The sequence below is a fragment of the Chaetodon trifascialis genome, chromosome 17, assembly GCF_039877785.1.
Source record: "Chaetodon trifascialis isolate fChaTrf1 chromosome 17, fChaTrf1.hap1, whole genome shotgun sequence".
NCBI classification, from domain to species: Eukaryota; Metazoa; Chordata; class Actinopteri; order Chaetodontiformes; family Chaetodontidae; genus Chaetodon; species Chaetodon trifascialis.
The window spans coordinates 23,302,809-23,319,907 of record NC_092072.1 but is presented as its reverse complement, the minus strand read 5'-3'; the positions used below and the strand labels follow the sequence as shown (position 1 = coordinate 23,319,907).

Genomic DNA, 17,099 nt, shown 5'->3' with positions numbered 1-17,099 from the left:
GTTGTTGGGGAAGTTGTGGGTGTAGTAATCGTGGTTGTGGTAGTTGTAGGTATTGTTGTAGTTGTTGCAATTGTGGCTGTGGTAGTTGTATGTGTTGCTGTAGTTGTGGGTGTTGTGGTTAAAGTAGTTGTGGGTGTTGTTGTGGTAGTTGTAGGTGCTGTAGTTGCAGTTGAGGCTGTTGTGGTTGTGGTAGTTGTAGGTGTAGGTGTAGGTGTTGTAGTTGTGGCTTTTGTGGTTGAGGTAGTTGTGGGTGTTGTTGTGGTAGTTGTAGGTGTTGTAGTTGTAGTTGTGGTTGAGGTAGTTGTGGGTGTTGTTGTGGTAGTTGTAGGTGTTGTAGTTGTAGTTGTGGCTGTTGTGGTTGAGGTAGTTGTGGGGGTTGTGGTTGTTGTAGTTGTGGTTGTAGTAGTCTTGATCGTTGCTTCTTTTACATTGTCAGCTGAAAGAAAAAGTAGTGATTACATGTGTGGAATGTCACTTCAAGAAATGAACAATCAGGAGGAATAATTGGAATTGCATGTACAAAATGAGATCTTACTGGTTGTATAGTCCACGTTTAGTTGGAGAGTTTGGGGTTCAACTTTGTTGACATTGTTAAAAAAGTATATCCAGACGATGGCCGGATTTATATAGAGGGTATCGAAGACTATAGTTGCATTTGCAATCACTGATCCATGGCTGTGAAAGAAAGTATTATTATAAGTATAGTAAAGAAGTTGTTATACACAACTATACAGTATCATTTGTGATATTCTGATCAAACAATCATTTCAACTCTTTTAGGAAGTCATTACATCTACTTACATTTTTGTGCATATGTAGCAGTCTGAAAATGTCTAATCTACGCAATAATACTGAACTGCTGCAGCAACATTCAGGAAATCTATTGTGCACCACACCTCATACTGCAGGTTAAACACTAACCACCAGAATCTACTGCCATGTGCAATGTTTTCTCTGTGTATTGAAAACATATAGCGTTATTGGTCAAACAACCTTCTGTTGTTCTCATGGATGCCAATGATACTTCAGTGGGGTTCTACTTTTGGTTTGGTTAAGAAGTGAAGTCTGCGCTGCTAGTATCAGCCAGCATAGCGTATACACACAAAAACAGTTCCTCCATGATTGACATTGATGGTACCTGAAAGTCATAGCTGCAACACCTTTATAGAAGGTATTTGTTGGACATATAGTGTGGTCAGGACAGCCATAAATGTCTTCAAGCTGCAAAACAAAAACAAAAAATAAATCAACACTTTATACTGTAATTTTGAAATACAGAGGTAATAACACAGTGAATATTGACAGCATGCACTATGGTTGAGCACATATGCTTTGCTTCAGTATCATGTTGTCCTATTTCTTTGTATTTTGTTATTAAGTGCAGTACCTGAAGGGACTGCAGGTGACGTAGGTAACAAAGTGAGCAGTGGACTGTTGTGATACCCGAAAAGACTCATGTATCAGCTTCACATTTAACAGACGCTGGTCATCTGGTCATAACAGCTGTCACTAATTAATGTTGTTTTTGGGAGCAACTTGATGACACAACAAAATGAAACTCATCTGTTGTGCAGTGCTCTCTGCAGCTGGTGTCTGTACTCTGCCAAAGGTCATTTGTGAGGAAAGAAGCTCCACTCTGTAACACCACTGTACAGTAAGACTGTTCTGGAGTTCCAACAGAGTGAGACGTCCAAATGATTGGTTCACATCAATTTCCAGTTGAACTTTCATAAACTTCATTTAGGTTGATATAAGTATTTGGATGGATTTAGTATAGGTACATCCACACCCACACACACACCCACCATCACATAAACACATACAGACATACACTATAATTACTAGAATTATTTCACAACACCCCCCCCCCCCCCACCCCCCCCACCCCCCCACCCCCGGAAAAAAAAAGAAAAGAAAAGAAGCTATTTGTGGAGTGAGAACTTCCAGGTTTCATGATATACATTCACTATCCTCAATGGTATATACAGCCTTGGTGGTACTAAAGTAGTTATCATTGTTATTCATCTTACCATGTAACTGACTTCGTTATACAAGGTTTGATATTCTTCAGTTGCTGGGTTGAGCAGTGCATTGGTGAAGACTCTGTTGGTGATTTCCACTGGCAGATAGAAGGCATGCTGTGGAGCTGAGCTGACTTGCTTTATACTTTGTAGGTCATATAGACGAACAGACTGAACAGCCAGAAGCCCTGCAAGTTGCAGTGAGACATTTTATCAGGAACTTGAGAGAGAGACATGGGCCAGAATACCACTCACATATTGATGTTTGCCCTGCGATCGACTGGCGACCGGTCCAGGGTGTACCCTGCCTCTCGCCCGTTGACGGCTGGGATAGGCTCCAGCACCCTCCGCAACCCCGAAAGGGATACGCGGTATAGAAAATGGATGGATGGATGGATGGATGGATGGATGGATGGATGGATGGATGGATGGATATTGATGTTTGCAATCTGATTTGTCACTCCAAAGCCCTCAATATAGCCATGCACCCACGAAACTCTTTGATTGGACATTAGTGTAGCAAATGTGGAAAAGAAAGCTGTTGGATGTTTCTTTGTGCATGATAAAGACTCACAAAATGAGGCTGTGACCATAATAAATGGAACTTGCAGGGTCAATGATGAACTTTCAATCTCAGTTTTTTAATTTAGTTTTTAATGCGCTCAGAAGGATGAAATTTGAACATCTACAAATTTGAACAATTCAAGTTCCTAAACCAGGCAACTCCACTGACTCCCTAATAGCCCCTTAATTTAGCTTTCTTTGATGAGTTATAAATAATTCAAATTTCAGTAGCCACAATGCTCCTTTCATTCTTCCAACCAGTTATTAGTGCACAAGCACATCTTACCTGAAATAGCCAGGGTCACTAAACAGAAAGTATTGGTCCACTGCCATCTTAATTGTACCATGGTGAATCGAAAAAGTCAGGAATCTTTAGTCCAATATTGTTCTGGTGATCTCTGGGACAGTGTTGCTTGCTTACATAAATGGCATTGTAGTCTTTTATGGTTTTATTCATTCATGATAAGAATGGGCAGGGTTCAGAGGCTGGGCCACAAATGAATGATATCTCTTTTACATTACTGATTCTATGATTCAGACCTAAAGGCAAATCTGCCTCGTGTACACCCTCAGTGTTTACTTTGGCTAGAAAAAAGGTAATAGAGTTTAATTTAGCTTGAGTGGATATCTGTATGTTGCGTAAAGTTTTTATTGCATTTATCTAATCTTCAGTTTACGTGCAAAGAAATTTGTGGTAGGAGTCTGTGGATACTTCATTGTCAGGGTTGACTGTCAAACTAAAAGCCTCGGGAGAATGATTGGTTTTTGTTTGAAATTAAATCTACTCAAACAGTCTTCTGTACTTTCAAACTCTCAGCTTGATTTGCATTATGTATACAGCCATTATTATTTGTTGGTAATTGTACCTGAATCTGACTATTCATGTGTGTCTGATCGTACTGCTCTTATTACAAAAAATTAACAAAATGAAAATTTTATTTAAAAAAGCCTTACCTTAAACCTTACCTTAGCTTACTTAAGAAATTAGCACATTTAAAGCCCTAGTATCACTCCATTGTTACATTAACCACACCAGGGCAGAAGTTGGCCAGCAAAAAGCAATTTAAAGCATAGACAAGTATAAAGTAAAGTATAGACATACACACACACATATAAATAGCTTGTTTTCCAACACTGGTGCACTGTATATCTTTCACACTTTTGTGGTATGAATGGGGTGGTAAGGGAGCTGCAGCACCCCTTAAAACCAGGTATTTAGCTTTTTGTTGTAACTGAATGCATTTTTTTCTCATTGTTACATACGTTTTCTATGCCACATTAAAACCAAATTGCAAACAAAGTAAAGAGGTATATAATATTCCACTGCTTTTGAACAGAGGGTTGTGCTGCCAATGTTAAATGCAAAGGTGGGGAGAGCTGGTACGAAAGCAACATGTTAAACATCATTTTCAAAGGTATGTTACCGATAGAAACAATTTTTTGTTGTAGTCAGCAACTCACATGTGTGCCATCATTACCAGATACTATTTTGCTAAATGTGGACAATTCAGGTACAATTCGACTTTGAGCGGAAGTTGCACACTGTTACTTTCGATGCTGTCAGTTGCGATGAAAGAAACACAAGGGAGAGTCAATGGTAACACAACAGAATGTTTTTAGATTATTCTTGTATTTATTAGAATTGTCTGACAATGTCCTTGTCAATATGTAATACATTGTGTTCTTTATCTTAAAAAAAATATTACATTTCAATTTCAATTTTTAGTTTCATTAAACTTTTTACTATGACAGTATGAACAGTATGAACTGTTAATATATAACATTCTAACTGTGATTTATGTTACCTTGATTGGTCAATGTGGTGCTGCCTTTGCAGACAACAGAGATACCTAACTTTATCTTAACAGGCATGGTTGAGTTAGTTAATGTTCGCTTATAGCCTAGGTAGCCTAGCTAACAAGGGGCAATTGTTGATGAGCCTAACCTGTACACTTTCTCAAGTGTTTGGTCACTGCAGAGAGAAACTGATAGTGAAACTTTATCAATCATTAGAAGTTTTTAAGAACAAATTGGAGGAACGAGCAGACAAAAACACTGAATAACTTTAGCATGAATCAATGTGAAGCATGGGGAAGTTGAAGTTAACATCTGCTGATGTTGAATTTGAACATATCCTGCACCATTAAATGTGTGGACTAAAAGTCTGTGGTTGCATAACGCATATTACCCTGAACAGGAACCTTGGCCTGCAAGAAACGTCATGTATCAGACAGAGAAGCGGACAGCAAGGTGGACAGACATGGTGGCACTACAGCAGAGCAGCAGAGGCAGACTGATTGTTCTGATCAGCAGCAGGAAATACCAGTTAGTGTAAGTGAATCACAAACAGAACCATTTAGTACAGTTAAAGACTGTAATCATGGGAGCTCCTGGGCCTATTCAGCTGTAGTTGACCTAACTGATCTTACTCTAGTCTTATCATTCAGAGGTGTTCATAGGTGGCCTGGTTGCTGTATCTTCTGCAAACCAGCTGGTTGACACTGTCCCAGTTTTCCTTTCAACAGAGTCATCAGTGTTGCCCCCTCCACATCCACCCCTGCCTCAGAAGACCCTGTTGATTTGTTAGTTCAACGATGAGTTGATTCTAAACTACTTTACTTATGAAAAGAGAAAAGATACAGATGTTGTGGCCGGGGATGTCTATACTGCTTTTCAGGCAGAATTCGGGAAGAGGGGCCAGAAATGAGAGCGCCATCCCTGTCACCAAAATGGCAGGAGGAAGAAAGGAAGACTGTGGGAAGAATATTGGCCAAGGCATTTCTGTACCAAGGATTCTCTCTATTGCACTTTGCCCCAATATTTGCCACAGCACTGATATTTGGAGAACATGCTGTGTCTGCTGATATGCTGTTTGAATCTTTGCTTTTGTATCTGAGTCAGTGTGAGAGAGATTTCATGGCCACTGCTTTACAGCAAGATACTGACAGTGAATACCAGGAAGAGTTATTAGATCTACTGGATCGACTGGGAGTGAAAATAGTTCCATCATGAGAAAACCTGACAGCAGTCCTCTTTCAAGTAGCACACTTGTAGCACACTAATTCAGCAACTGAAGTATGCTCTTGATAACATGTCAGGAGATACAGAACAACCCCTGAGGACCACCATCACCACAACAGAAAAATACAGGTCATGTATGCTGACAAAAGGACAAGCCGTGCAGCAGCTCCAGAGAATCTCTCTTCATTTGCAGTCTGCCATGCGGCATTATTTGTTCAAACTGTTACATTTTTTAATGTGAAACTGTTGCAGTAAGTAATGTGCCCAACACGGAAACAATTACCGTAAGATAAAAACCTTGTGGTATTCTTATACCTGCAAACTCATATCAGAACAATGTAAACAGACTGTCAGAATCAAAGGCTGTTAAGTTCGCCAACTTCTGGTAGTGGTACAGCAAATACAGCAGCCAGTCATGGGTGGGTGTTGGACAGTTTCATTCAGTATGACAGAAAAGAAAGCACAGTGCTGTGCATAGTGATTCATTTTCCTGGGTGTAGTCCTATGCATCAGAAAAGAGCAATATATGCACTGCCTTTCATGTCAACCTGTTTACTTGTTCCCATATCAAGGTTTCTTTAATGGGCCACAGCCCCTCAAACATCGTTAATGTTCAGTGTTGCCCAAAGGTTGAAATTTTCTTGTTGTGGTGGTCTCAGGGTATATGTGACTAGCCCCTCACATCACATCACAACACTTGAGAGTTGACTAGGCATCAGCGGTGCATTCTGTGGTGAACTTTCAACTCAGAATTATTGCCTTTTCACACAGTGACCCTGTTTACCTCCAGTTCTTTTCCAATTTATGAGCAAAAGAACTGGTCTATCCAATAATTAAAAAATACTGTTCTGTGTGGGGCCAATATTATTTTGTGGGCAGCCCCATATAACATTTTATATTGATTTTGGCTTTGCAAATATGTCATAAATTTGATGCATTGAATTTTAAATTGGTCATATTAAAGGAAAGCCCTGTTAACGGTTGTTGTGAAGTGAGTTAGACTGTACTGAGTTTGTACATCTTTAAAGTTGGTTGACTGAAGTGCCATTTAATAAATGTGTTCTTTATTGCTTGTGTGAATTCAAAAGTTTTGATTTTATATATATATTATATGAAGTGCTAAGTATACCCTATATTGTCTAAACTTAACTGTATTCAAAAAAAGGTCAGATGGCTGATTACAGTCTTCACTCAGCATTTGCAGTTTAGTGTAACTGCGAAACATAATCACATAGTCTTCTAAAATAATTCCATGTCAGAGTGCGTGAACTTCAGTGTTATATGAAAAAGCTCTGGGCACTGTTGCTACCAGTCGGTACTTTATTAAGTCAAGGGCATGATAGGGCTCATTAGTTTCAATTCTTTAGGTTTCTTTTCTTTTTTTCCCTTTTCTTTTTTGCCAAACTCCACAGTGTACAAACACAGCACATTCCTTTAATAATCAAGGCTATGCACATCTGCCTCATGACTCAGTGCAGTTCATAATGTGATGATGACAAATACAGAACAAATGTAATACAGGTAAGTTTGCCACTTACCAGTTGAACATACAGTATGTTGATTACAGAGCCATTAATTAAAAAAAAAACTGTATGAACCATTTAGAGATATTTAAGAGAGCTATTATCAAAAAAAAAAAATAACATGGCTGTGGCAGTTGTGAGATTTAAGGACAATTCTGTGCAGTTTCATATGAATGATCACTGGCTGGTGTGTCCTGCAGCCTGGCAGATCTGAAAGTTAGCTGTTTAGTGCAGTTCACCACTGTCCTGCTGGGAAAAACCTGACACACAACCAAAGACATGCCATTGCTAAACTCTCAAAAGGAGAACAACAACAACAAAAAAAGTATTTATTTTTACTTTTTTGGTTTTATTAGGATAATGGTAAGCACACAAAGCATCGTGCACAATAAAATCAACAGCTGAATCAGTATCTAAAGCAGAATCTAAAAAGTTCCACAGATCCAAATATCCTGCAGCTCAAAAAAGCTGTAAGCAAAATGGCTAGTTATTAGCATTTATTCTTCTCACTTTTTTTTTTTTCCAAATATTCCATGCCCATATATACCGTGAAAGAATTACAGGATACTGCAGTCATTCTTTCTCTCCATAGTGGCTGTGAAGAGCCATTCTGTGCAAAATGCATTCTAAAGCTCAGCTGAGACTGATATGAAAGAAAATTTAAGAAGGTACCTATAAAAGTTTAGTTTAATTTTTAATTTAAGTCTTTTTGCTTCAGAATGTCTTCTTTTGTTGTTGTTGTTGTTGTTGTTGTTGTTGTTGTTGTTGTTGTTGTTTGAAAATAGAGAGGAGTAAAAATAAGAGGAGTAACATTAGAAGACATCTAGTGCTGGATTTGTGTACCTCTGACTGCTATACCCTCATTTCAGCTTAAGATTTTGAAATGCATTTTAGCCAAAAGGCAGAAAGACTTACCTCAGCTATTTCCAGACATGTAAAGTGTATTAGATTTTTGACAAGGACTGTTTTCTGTACCCAGATCTGACCTTATTTGCATGAGACTGCTGCTCCTGTTTTCCACTTCATCAATGAACTAACCAGCATTAACCGTGGGATTGCTACTTGTGGAGTAAACATGTAGCCATATGACAGTACGCAGAAATCTGCCAACCACACCATTGACACATATTCCATATAGTTTTAGTTTGTGCTATGAATCAACATGCCACCAAGGTTTTTGTATAGACATCGTCTTACACGATTGTGTAGCCTCAACTGTACTCCTTGAGGATCTAGGATGTTCAGCAGGTACCAGATAGTTCTTTGTGACACCATTGTGCTGTTGAAATACAGGGAAAGTCAGAATGAATTAAGATGGTGCTAGATGCTGCACGTTGAATGTTGTGGATATATCTGGAGAAGATCTAGATATTTCGCTGAGGGAAAGTTTTGCACAAATATAACTGAGATAACTGAGTTACAGAAATCACAGTGTAGTGAATCGGATCGCTAAAGATAGTTCTCACTGTGAGGTAACAATCTGGTAGATGGTGGCAATGCAACTAGTATGGATGCCAACTGCCATAAAACTTAGGAGAAGAGGAACAAGAAAAAGAACAACAACAACAAGGGAAAGAAAGAAAGAAAGAAAGAAAGAAAGAAAGAAAGAAAGAAAGAAAGAAAGAAAGAAAGAAAGAAAGAAAGAAAGAAGCAATAGTCATTCCAATAAAGAAACTTGGAAAAGATGTCAGCAGGCCTGGAGACTGAAGTTTGGGACTGCTACCTTTTTGAATGAATATAAGTTGTCCTTAAAATCTTTACAGTTAATGAAGAGTAAAATGGCACAAAAACTGTTTGACATTTGAAAGATTTTTCCACTGACTCAACTAATTGTTAAAATTTCATATTTCTTAGTATGTATTGTTTTTTAGGCTGCACGGTGGCGCAGCAGGTAGTGCGCGTGCCTCACAGCACGAAGGTTGCCGGTTCGATCCCCGGGTCAGACGGGGCCTTTCTGTGTGAAGTTTGCATGTTCTTCCCGTGCATGCGTGGGTTCTCTCCGGGTACTCCGGCTTCCTCCCACAGACCAAAAACATGCTCATTAGGTTAATTGGTGACTCTAAATTGTCCGTAGGTGTGAGTGTGAGTGTGAATGGTTGTTTGTCCTTGCATGTGGCCCTGCAATCGGCTGGCGACCGGTTCAGGGTGTACCCCGCCTCTCGCCCATTGTAGCTGGGACAGGCTCCAGCCCCCCGCAACCCCGAAAGGGATAGGCGGTATAGATAATGGATGGATGGATGTATTGTTTTTTATATGAAGTTGTATATCCCTTTGTTCATGAGATTGTATTTAATATGAAACTCGACCTCCTTGTCTTACAGATGATGTATGTTATATTTATTTATTACAACTGTTCCGTTGTATTTTAGGTTATGAAAAGAATGTGAATTGTTGCCCTGCGATCGGCTGGCGACCAGTCCAGGGCGCACCCCGCCTCTCGCCCGTTGACAGCCGAGATAGGCTCCAGCCCCCCCGCGACCCCGAAAGGGATAAGCGGCATAGAAAATGGATGGATGGAAAAGAATGTGAATTGTGCCATTTTTGTGTGGAAGTCTTGGACATTGTACAATTTCAATAACAGTTGTTAAATAAAAAAATTCATGGGTGGATCTGGTATTATTCAGGATTAAGCACAGTAATACGAATGCTAATTAGTTACAGGGACCGTAAATATAAAGACAGTATTCTGATTGTTACAGATGGATGAAAAGATCCTCAAACTAATGAGGGATAGTGAGGGAGAGTAAAATCTGAAGGTGGCAGTACTGCAACATCATGGATGCCAACTGCCGTAAGAGCTCAAAGAAGAAGACGAGGAGCGGCGAAGAAGAAGAAATCCGGAAGCAGCAGCCCCAGGGGGAGCAGTGTACTCAGAGGCGGTGAACAATTCTCCTAGGATTTGCACATTAAATAATCAAAACGTCGTACACAATGAGGTAACCATATTTTAATCCGTCCATGATTAAATGCCACGGTGTTTTACAGTTTTAACCAGGGAACATGCTGATTCTCGTCCCTCGCTCCTGTGTTATCATAATATGACGCTAGCGGCGTGCATTGTTTGAGCGCTGGCTAACAGCTACCGTGTTTGTGATGGAGCGACTTCCGCAGCGTTATTCTTTATTTTAAGTTTGATGTTGCGAAGCATCTTAGTAGGGTTAATTCTTAGCTGTAGAGGAATTTGTAATTTTCCACAAGAAAGTATCAGCTATCCAGTGGGCAATCGTTAGCTAACATCGCCTAGCCAAGTAGCTACGTGAATGAATGAACCTGTGTTGACTTGAATGGCACCGTAGCAGATCAGTGCGTTAGGTTAGCGAGATGGCATCAACGTCACTGTTCGAAGTGTGTTGAAATAGTGCCGAAACCGAGTACTCCTAACATTTGCTTTGACGAGCAAATGTGTGTGATCGTTCTCGACATGTTGCTGTGTTTGTGTCCAGAGGGGACCGCGGCAGGGGCCGGGGAGGCCGCTTCGGGTCCCGTGGAGGACTGGTCCAGGGGTGAGTTCAGCTTCTTTCACTGCTTGAAGTCATTGTCACCGAACTGGAAACTGTTAATCTTTTCTTTTTTCCTGTTTAGGTACCGTCCATTTGTCCCACACATCCCGTTTGATTTTTACGTGGTGAGTAAATATTTGGGGTGAATTGGGGTTTAATGTTTGACAGGAGCTTCAGCTCGTGAAAGATGACGTCTCGTGGCTGTTTGAGGTGTTCACGTGCTCCAATTTCACACTCAAACGTCAGTAATGCTCCATCATAAGACTCTGACCTGTTGATAAACAACAGCAGCCTGCACTTGTTTACACAGGGCAGAAACAACACAGACCAGTGCCTGTGGATGCTTTAAAGAGTGACTGAACAACAGGCTGGAAGCAGTGTTTCACTGCTCTGTGCTGTTTCACCTCTGACAGCCAGCATCAATTTGGATGTGGTCGGTGTAGTCTTAAGTGAGCTCTGCTGCTCCTGTAAACATACACAGCATTGATGTCACAGGGTCCTGCACGGAGCTCAGAGGGTTTTCAGGGGACGTTAAGACACATTAGTTATGTCGTGTCGGTTTTTTCTGTGGGATTTGTGTTCTCCTAATAAAACTACCTCAGTAATTTACTGGTGTGCGCAGTAAAGCGCATTAAGCGCTGAGCAGTAGCGTGTGTACTGAAGCAGACTGTTGTTTATCTCAAGTGTGAGATGGCCTTCCCCAGAGTGAAGCCTGCACCTGATGAGACGGCTTTCAGTGAGTGTCTGCTGAAGAGAAACCAGGACCTGAGCCCCACACCTGCAGAGCAGGTCAGTCCACAGACACACAGGGACGAGATAATGATCCATCTCACAGGTTGTGTTCATGCAGTGTGTTGTTTTACGTGCACTGACAGAAATCCTGTTTATTGGTCTCTGTGTATCTAGTCTTCCATCTTGTCCCTGGTCACAAAGATCAACAATGTCATTGACAACTTGATTGTTGCACCCGGCAACTTTGAAGTGGTGAGTCATTTTTCAACATCCTGAATGACTCCTGCGTGTGGAGATCAGTGTGTGGAACCATGTCACTGCCACACCGTACCTGTATGAAGCTGTATATGATTGAACGATGATTTGATTTCTTTCTGATACGATCAGATAAGTTTAACAGTCGATCAGTGTGAACTGAAACAGGAGCGCCAACATTTAAATATTCTGAAAACCATACAGTATTATTAGAATAAACCTACTGAATGTCTCAAGTATCTAAAAGCAGCTAGGGTAAAATCACACTTCAGTGTAAATATTTGCAGACCAGACTTTATTTTTTCAAAATCAGTGAACAGATTTGGAGCATGTGAATGATGTGAGCCAGTTAATGCTAGTGCATTATATGTATATATATATGAATCTTGTACCTCTTGTCTCTTCATAGCAAATTGAAGAGGTGCGTCAGGTGGGCTCTTACAAGAAGGGGACCATGACGACAGGACACAACGTTGCTGACCTGGTGGTAATCCTCAAGATCCTCCCTACATGTGAGTAATCAGTAGCAAATCATGTCACCTGCTTAGAAATGTCATAATGCAAAGTGTGACCCTGTTAAAAAGATTTTTTAGTTGGAAAATTTCACTCTTGACCACTATACGAGTTACCAAACTCCATTTGTTCTGCAGAGTCCCTCCAAATCTTTAGAAAAAGACTAAAGACCAAGCTCTTTACTGAACACCTTGTTTTACATTAACCAAAAAAAAAAAAAAAACTCTTGGTCGACTCTATGCACTTTTTGCACTACTTTGTAGCATTGTCTTGTAGTACCTATGTCCAGTTGGACCAGAAAGTTGTGTTAGGGCACTTACTCTTGTTCTCTCCCTTGTTCTCTCTCTTGAACCTTGCTTGTGATGTATGAAAATCTCATATGTACGTCGCGCTGGACAAAAGCATCTGCCAAATGACAAATTGTAACTGTAAGCAGCTGGACAACTCTGCCAAATTAAAGTCCAAAACTGGCAAAATTCTGGTTTGAACTGGGAACTGTCTGATGAACCGATACCATAAATCAGACCAAACGGTTGATTACAGCTTTCGGTATTTGACAGTTGTCAATACTCAGTGTGATTAACACATTTTGATGAGTAGCGAAAAAGAATTAGGGTTTAATAAAACACCCCACTGCCAAAGAAACAGTGTTGAGTCACCGTGAATGAAAATCCCTTTTTTTGTTGAATTTCGTGCTGGTTTACTGCGTTAAGACCCTGTGGATCAGTAAAATGAATGCTCTTTGTCATTCTAATGTGAAGTGACCTTTATTCGGGTCATTTAATTAGTGTAATTTTGGATGGTGATGATTTTTTCTTTTACAGTGGAGGCAGTTGCTGCTCTTGGCAACAAAGTAGTGGAGACCCTTCGCGCTCAGGACCCGACTGAAGGTAACCCAGTGAAGGAGTGGTGTTCACCTCCTGACCGCTTCAAGAAAATGGAATAAATAAGTGCATGCTCTGAGTTTAATTTAAGTGACATTTTCCTTCATTTAATGGAGCATTATTAAATTCAGTGACTTAGTTCAGTTGTATGTCCTGTGAAAATCACCCAAGCCAGTCATTTGAAAACACACACATTGTATTTGTCCAGGTTTTAGTGATTATTGATCATTAATGTGGCCCACTGTCAGCTGTTCATGTAACTGTGTGTTTATGCAGTGTGTGTCTGATTGGCAGCTGACTGTGTGTATCTGCTGCTTTCAGTGCTGTCCATGCTGACCAATGAGACGGGCTTTGAGATCAGCTCTGCTGACGCTACCGTCAAGATCCTCATCACCACCGTCCCTCCCAACCTGCGCAAACTGGACCCTGAGCTGCACTGTATGAGCTTACACATGTAGCCACCACACACACACACACACACACACACACACACACACACACACACACACACACAGAGCATGTAGAGCATGTGTCTCTGGGGCAACCCTGTTGCTTAGGGGTTACCAAGCCGACCATGAGCCACAGCGTCCCCAGGTGGAGTCTAGCCAGGGCCCTTTGTTGCACTCTGTCTCCCTCATTAACCGTCACCTCTCCACTGTCTGGGATGAAGAACACCTTAATATGGTTTTTCGCTATGCCCACTTCATTCCTGGAACATTATATTCTTTTTAAACTCCCAGTTTCCACAGCGTACAAATTTCATTTAATCTTCACCAAATATCCCACTTCGGTTTGAACCAGAAGTTATTACTTTTTGGAGTTTTGGCCCACCCTTTTATGTTGCTCTATTCAAATTTGTGAGGATGTGGCCTGTTTTACTTAGATTTTGCAGTGAACCTCAGCTGCAATCTGCCAACACGTACATCACATCTGGTTATAGCTCAACTTGATTTACATTCTGCCTCGAGGTGCCACAAGCTCAAAACGTTAATGTCATAACTTCCAAAAGCATTTTTCCCTGAAATTCACAGGACATGATTCAGTCATATTTGAGTCAACACATGAAATTTGCTTGTGATCAGTGTGCAGTCTGGTCAAAAAACAAAAGGTTCAGCAGAGGTGCTCTGTAAACAAAAGGTCCTGGACAGTTCACATGTTGAAATCTGTGTAGAAACCACTGAAAAATGGTTAATTGTAAAGTCTGTCACTATATTTTTCACAATTTCAATAATTATCTCCAAAAAAGTGGACGATTTCTTTGTTTCACAGATGGTGGAGACAAGCTGTTAAAAAAAGCTTTGAAATGTGTCAAACTTCCTGAAAATATCTTATATCCTATATATGTCCTTTCCTCTGCGTTAATTGTGGCAGACCTCTGCTGTATTCTGTATAATCCAGCCTGTGAGACCAAGCGGCAACAGTTCCTGCTTCAGCTCGCCGTCATTTCATTCTTGTTGTTTCTTCAGTGGACATCAAGGTGCTCCAGAGTGCCCTGGCCGCCATCCGCCATGCCCGCTGGTTTGAAGAGAACGCCTCTCAGTCCACGTGAGGATGTCTTTTAACTCTCACTAGGCACACAGTTTAACATTACAGAGCTGATTCACGTGTAGGCACGGCCACACGAAACACTTCCCTCATTCACTGGATTATCTGCTGTTTATAAACTTCAGGGTCAAAGTACTGATCCGCTTGCTGAAGGACCTGAGGCTGCGCTTCCCTGGCTTTGAACCCCTTACTCCCTGGATCCTGGATCTGCTGGTGAGACCACAAGTCTTCTGCTTCACACTCGCTGAGTCCAGACATGCGCATGTTCATCTTAAGCCTTGGTGGCGTACTGGGTAGTTGTTGTATATCGGTACATGTCCACGGCCAGTGATGGGCTGGTGTCCATTCTGTTCCAGGGCCACTCTGCAGTTATGAACAACCCATCCCGGCAGCCCCTGTCCCTGAATGTGGCCTATAGGTTGGTTCCCACTCACCCCAGTTTCATTTAGATTCAGTTAGTGTTGATGGGACATTGTCTCTCAGCGTTGTGTTGGACTCTGTGTTTGTGTGTTGAAGACGGTGCCTGCAGATGCTGGCTGCTGGGCTCTTTCTGCCAGGCTCTGTGGGCATCACTGACCCCTGTGAGAGTGGAAACTTCAGAGTGCACACAGTCATGACTCTGGAACAGCAGGTAGGTCTTTCCAAAGTTAGACTTATTATGACTGCTGTTTTGGTGGGATTTGGGATACTCTGAGACACACATGTTCTGTTAGCAGCGATGTAGGAGGCAGTATTAGACAACAGCGCTCACACACATCTGGACAGCTGTGTCCGCATGGATCACAGCAGCTGTTTGATTTCTAAACTGCTGAGCAGAAGTGAAAGCTCTGAGTGTTGCATGAACCTGATGTGATCATGTTGTTTGTGTGTTTGTGCAGGACATGGTGTGTTTTACAGCTCAGACGCTGGTGAGGGTGCTCTCTCATGGAGGTTACAGGAAGATCCTTGGCCTTGAGGGCGATGCCAGCTGTAAGAGAATCTCATTCTTAAGTATGAGTATAGGTGGCTTTCCTTTTTACAGCAGCGGGATAGAAAACTACAATGTCTTGACAGCTTATATATGAACATCTATCTATCTATCTATCTATCTATCTATCTATCTATCTATCTATCTATCTATCTATCTATCTATCTATCTATCTATCTATCTATCTATCTATCTATACACACACATACATATACATACATATATATGCATACACACACACATATATATACAGACATACACACACACACATACATGTATGTATGTATGTATGTAACAGAATTATGCTGTTTTCTCAAATTACATTGAACTTCAGATAAATGCCAGGTGTTACACTGCAGGGCATACAGGCAAAGCTTCATAAGACATTATGTTCATATGAGATTTAATAAGTATTAGCCATCAGGCACACAGTCCTCAGCGCCATCAGCTGTCATAAAGTTGTATTTGTCAAAGACTGCAGTGAGAATGTGCACACCTCGCGCCGGCTTCAGACCAGGCAGACCGTTAATAAATCTGACAGAAAGAATGCAGATGCATGCTGACTTCTTTATATGAAGTCAACATTTACATCAAATTTCATTTTTTAAGTGCACATTGGACTGAAATCATTGCTCGTTACCATCCGTTCTGTAAAATGAGTCCTTTCAAACAAAACTCCAATCTAAGAGATGAAGGCCATTCTAGTTCAGCTGGAGCTAATATCTGAGGATTTTATGTCATAAAATGTTCCAATCGATTGTGCTCCCAGTAATCCTTCATTCAATATGATGTTCAAAAAGAAGAATCTTAAGGATGAGAAGTGTAGAATAGATGAATGTGCAGACATAGAGCAGCCTCAGCCTTGCCTCTGTATTTCCTCATGGGACTGTGCTGTCTCAAATGAGTATGTACTGATGAGACTGTTGCTGCAGACCTGGCAACAGAGATGTCTACATGGGACGGCGTGATCGTCACTCCTTCAGAGAAGGCCTACGAGAAACCCCCAGAGAGGAAGGAGGAGGAAGACGAGGCTCTGGAGGAGGGAGGAGATGGAGAGGATGAGAGCATGGAGACCCAGGAATGAAGGTGTTCAGGTTGGAGCATCTCCATATTTTAATGGCTCCATGTGGTGCATGTATGTCTGTCTCGCCAAGCATTGGTTTTAGAATCTCACTTTGAAGATGCATTTGTTATGCTTGAGGAAACACGCGCTGTGTGTAAATGGACCATCGTGGGTTCAGATGTTCATTCTCCTCTGACATCTGGAGTCATTCATAACACACCTGTTCTGCTCACTCTCTCCAGTGAATGTTGGTAAGCTTATTGAAGAAGTCCTTTCAGCTGGACTGTGGGTGTACTCTGGATGTTACCTGAGCAGTCAGCAGCAGGAGCAACAGCCAGTTCTCCCACCATGTTTTCAGACCAAGGACTGGCCTCATTTTGTTGTCGGTTTTTAACTTCCCTTTGGTTTTTACTTCTTATTTGTAACTGTAAACAATAACACCTTGAATTAAACCTTTTTTGTTTGTAAATTATCTGAAGTCTTGTTATTTGTGCCAAAATCAAGGCAGATG

At 41.1% G+C, this 17,099-nt stretch overlaps 1 protein-coding gene across 1 annotated transcript; it reads left to right on the top strand.

Annotated features, from left to right (window-relative positions):
• Window positions 1-9,939: 9,939 nt before the first annotated feature.
• On the top strand, window positions 9,940-17,052 carry ilf2 (interleukin enhancer binding factor 2). The gene is made up of 15 exons (XM_070984400.1): window positions 9,940-10,065; window positions 10,573-10,632; window positions 10,712-10,754; window positions 11,314-11,418; window positions 11,536-11,613; window positions 12,026-12,128; window positions 12,954-13,019; window positions 13,335-13,451; window positions 14,480-14,558; window positions 14,684-14,771; window positions 14,915-14,976; window positions 15,075-15,189; window positions 15,437-15,527; window positions 16,458-16,619; window positions 16,831-17,052. Exons 1-14 carry the CDS (start codon window positions 10,061-10,063, stop codon window positions 16,607-16,609), a joined length of 1,164 nt encoding a protein of 387 aa, XP_070840501.1. The 5' UTR covers window positions 9,940-10,060; the 3' UTR covers window positions 16,610-16,619; window positions 16,831-17,052.
• Window positions 17,053-17,099: the final 47 nt, after the last annotated feature.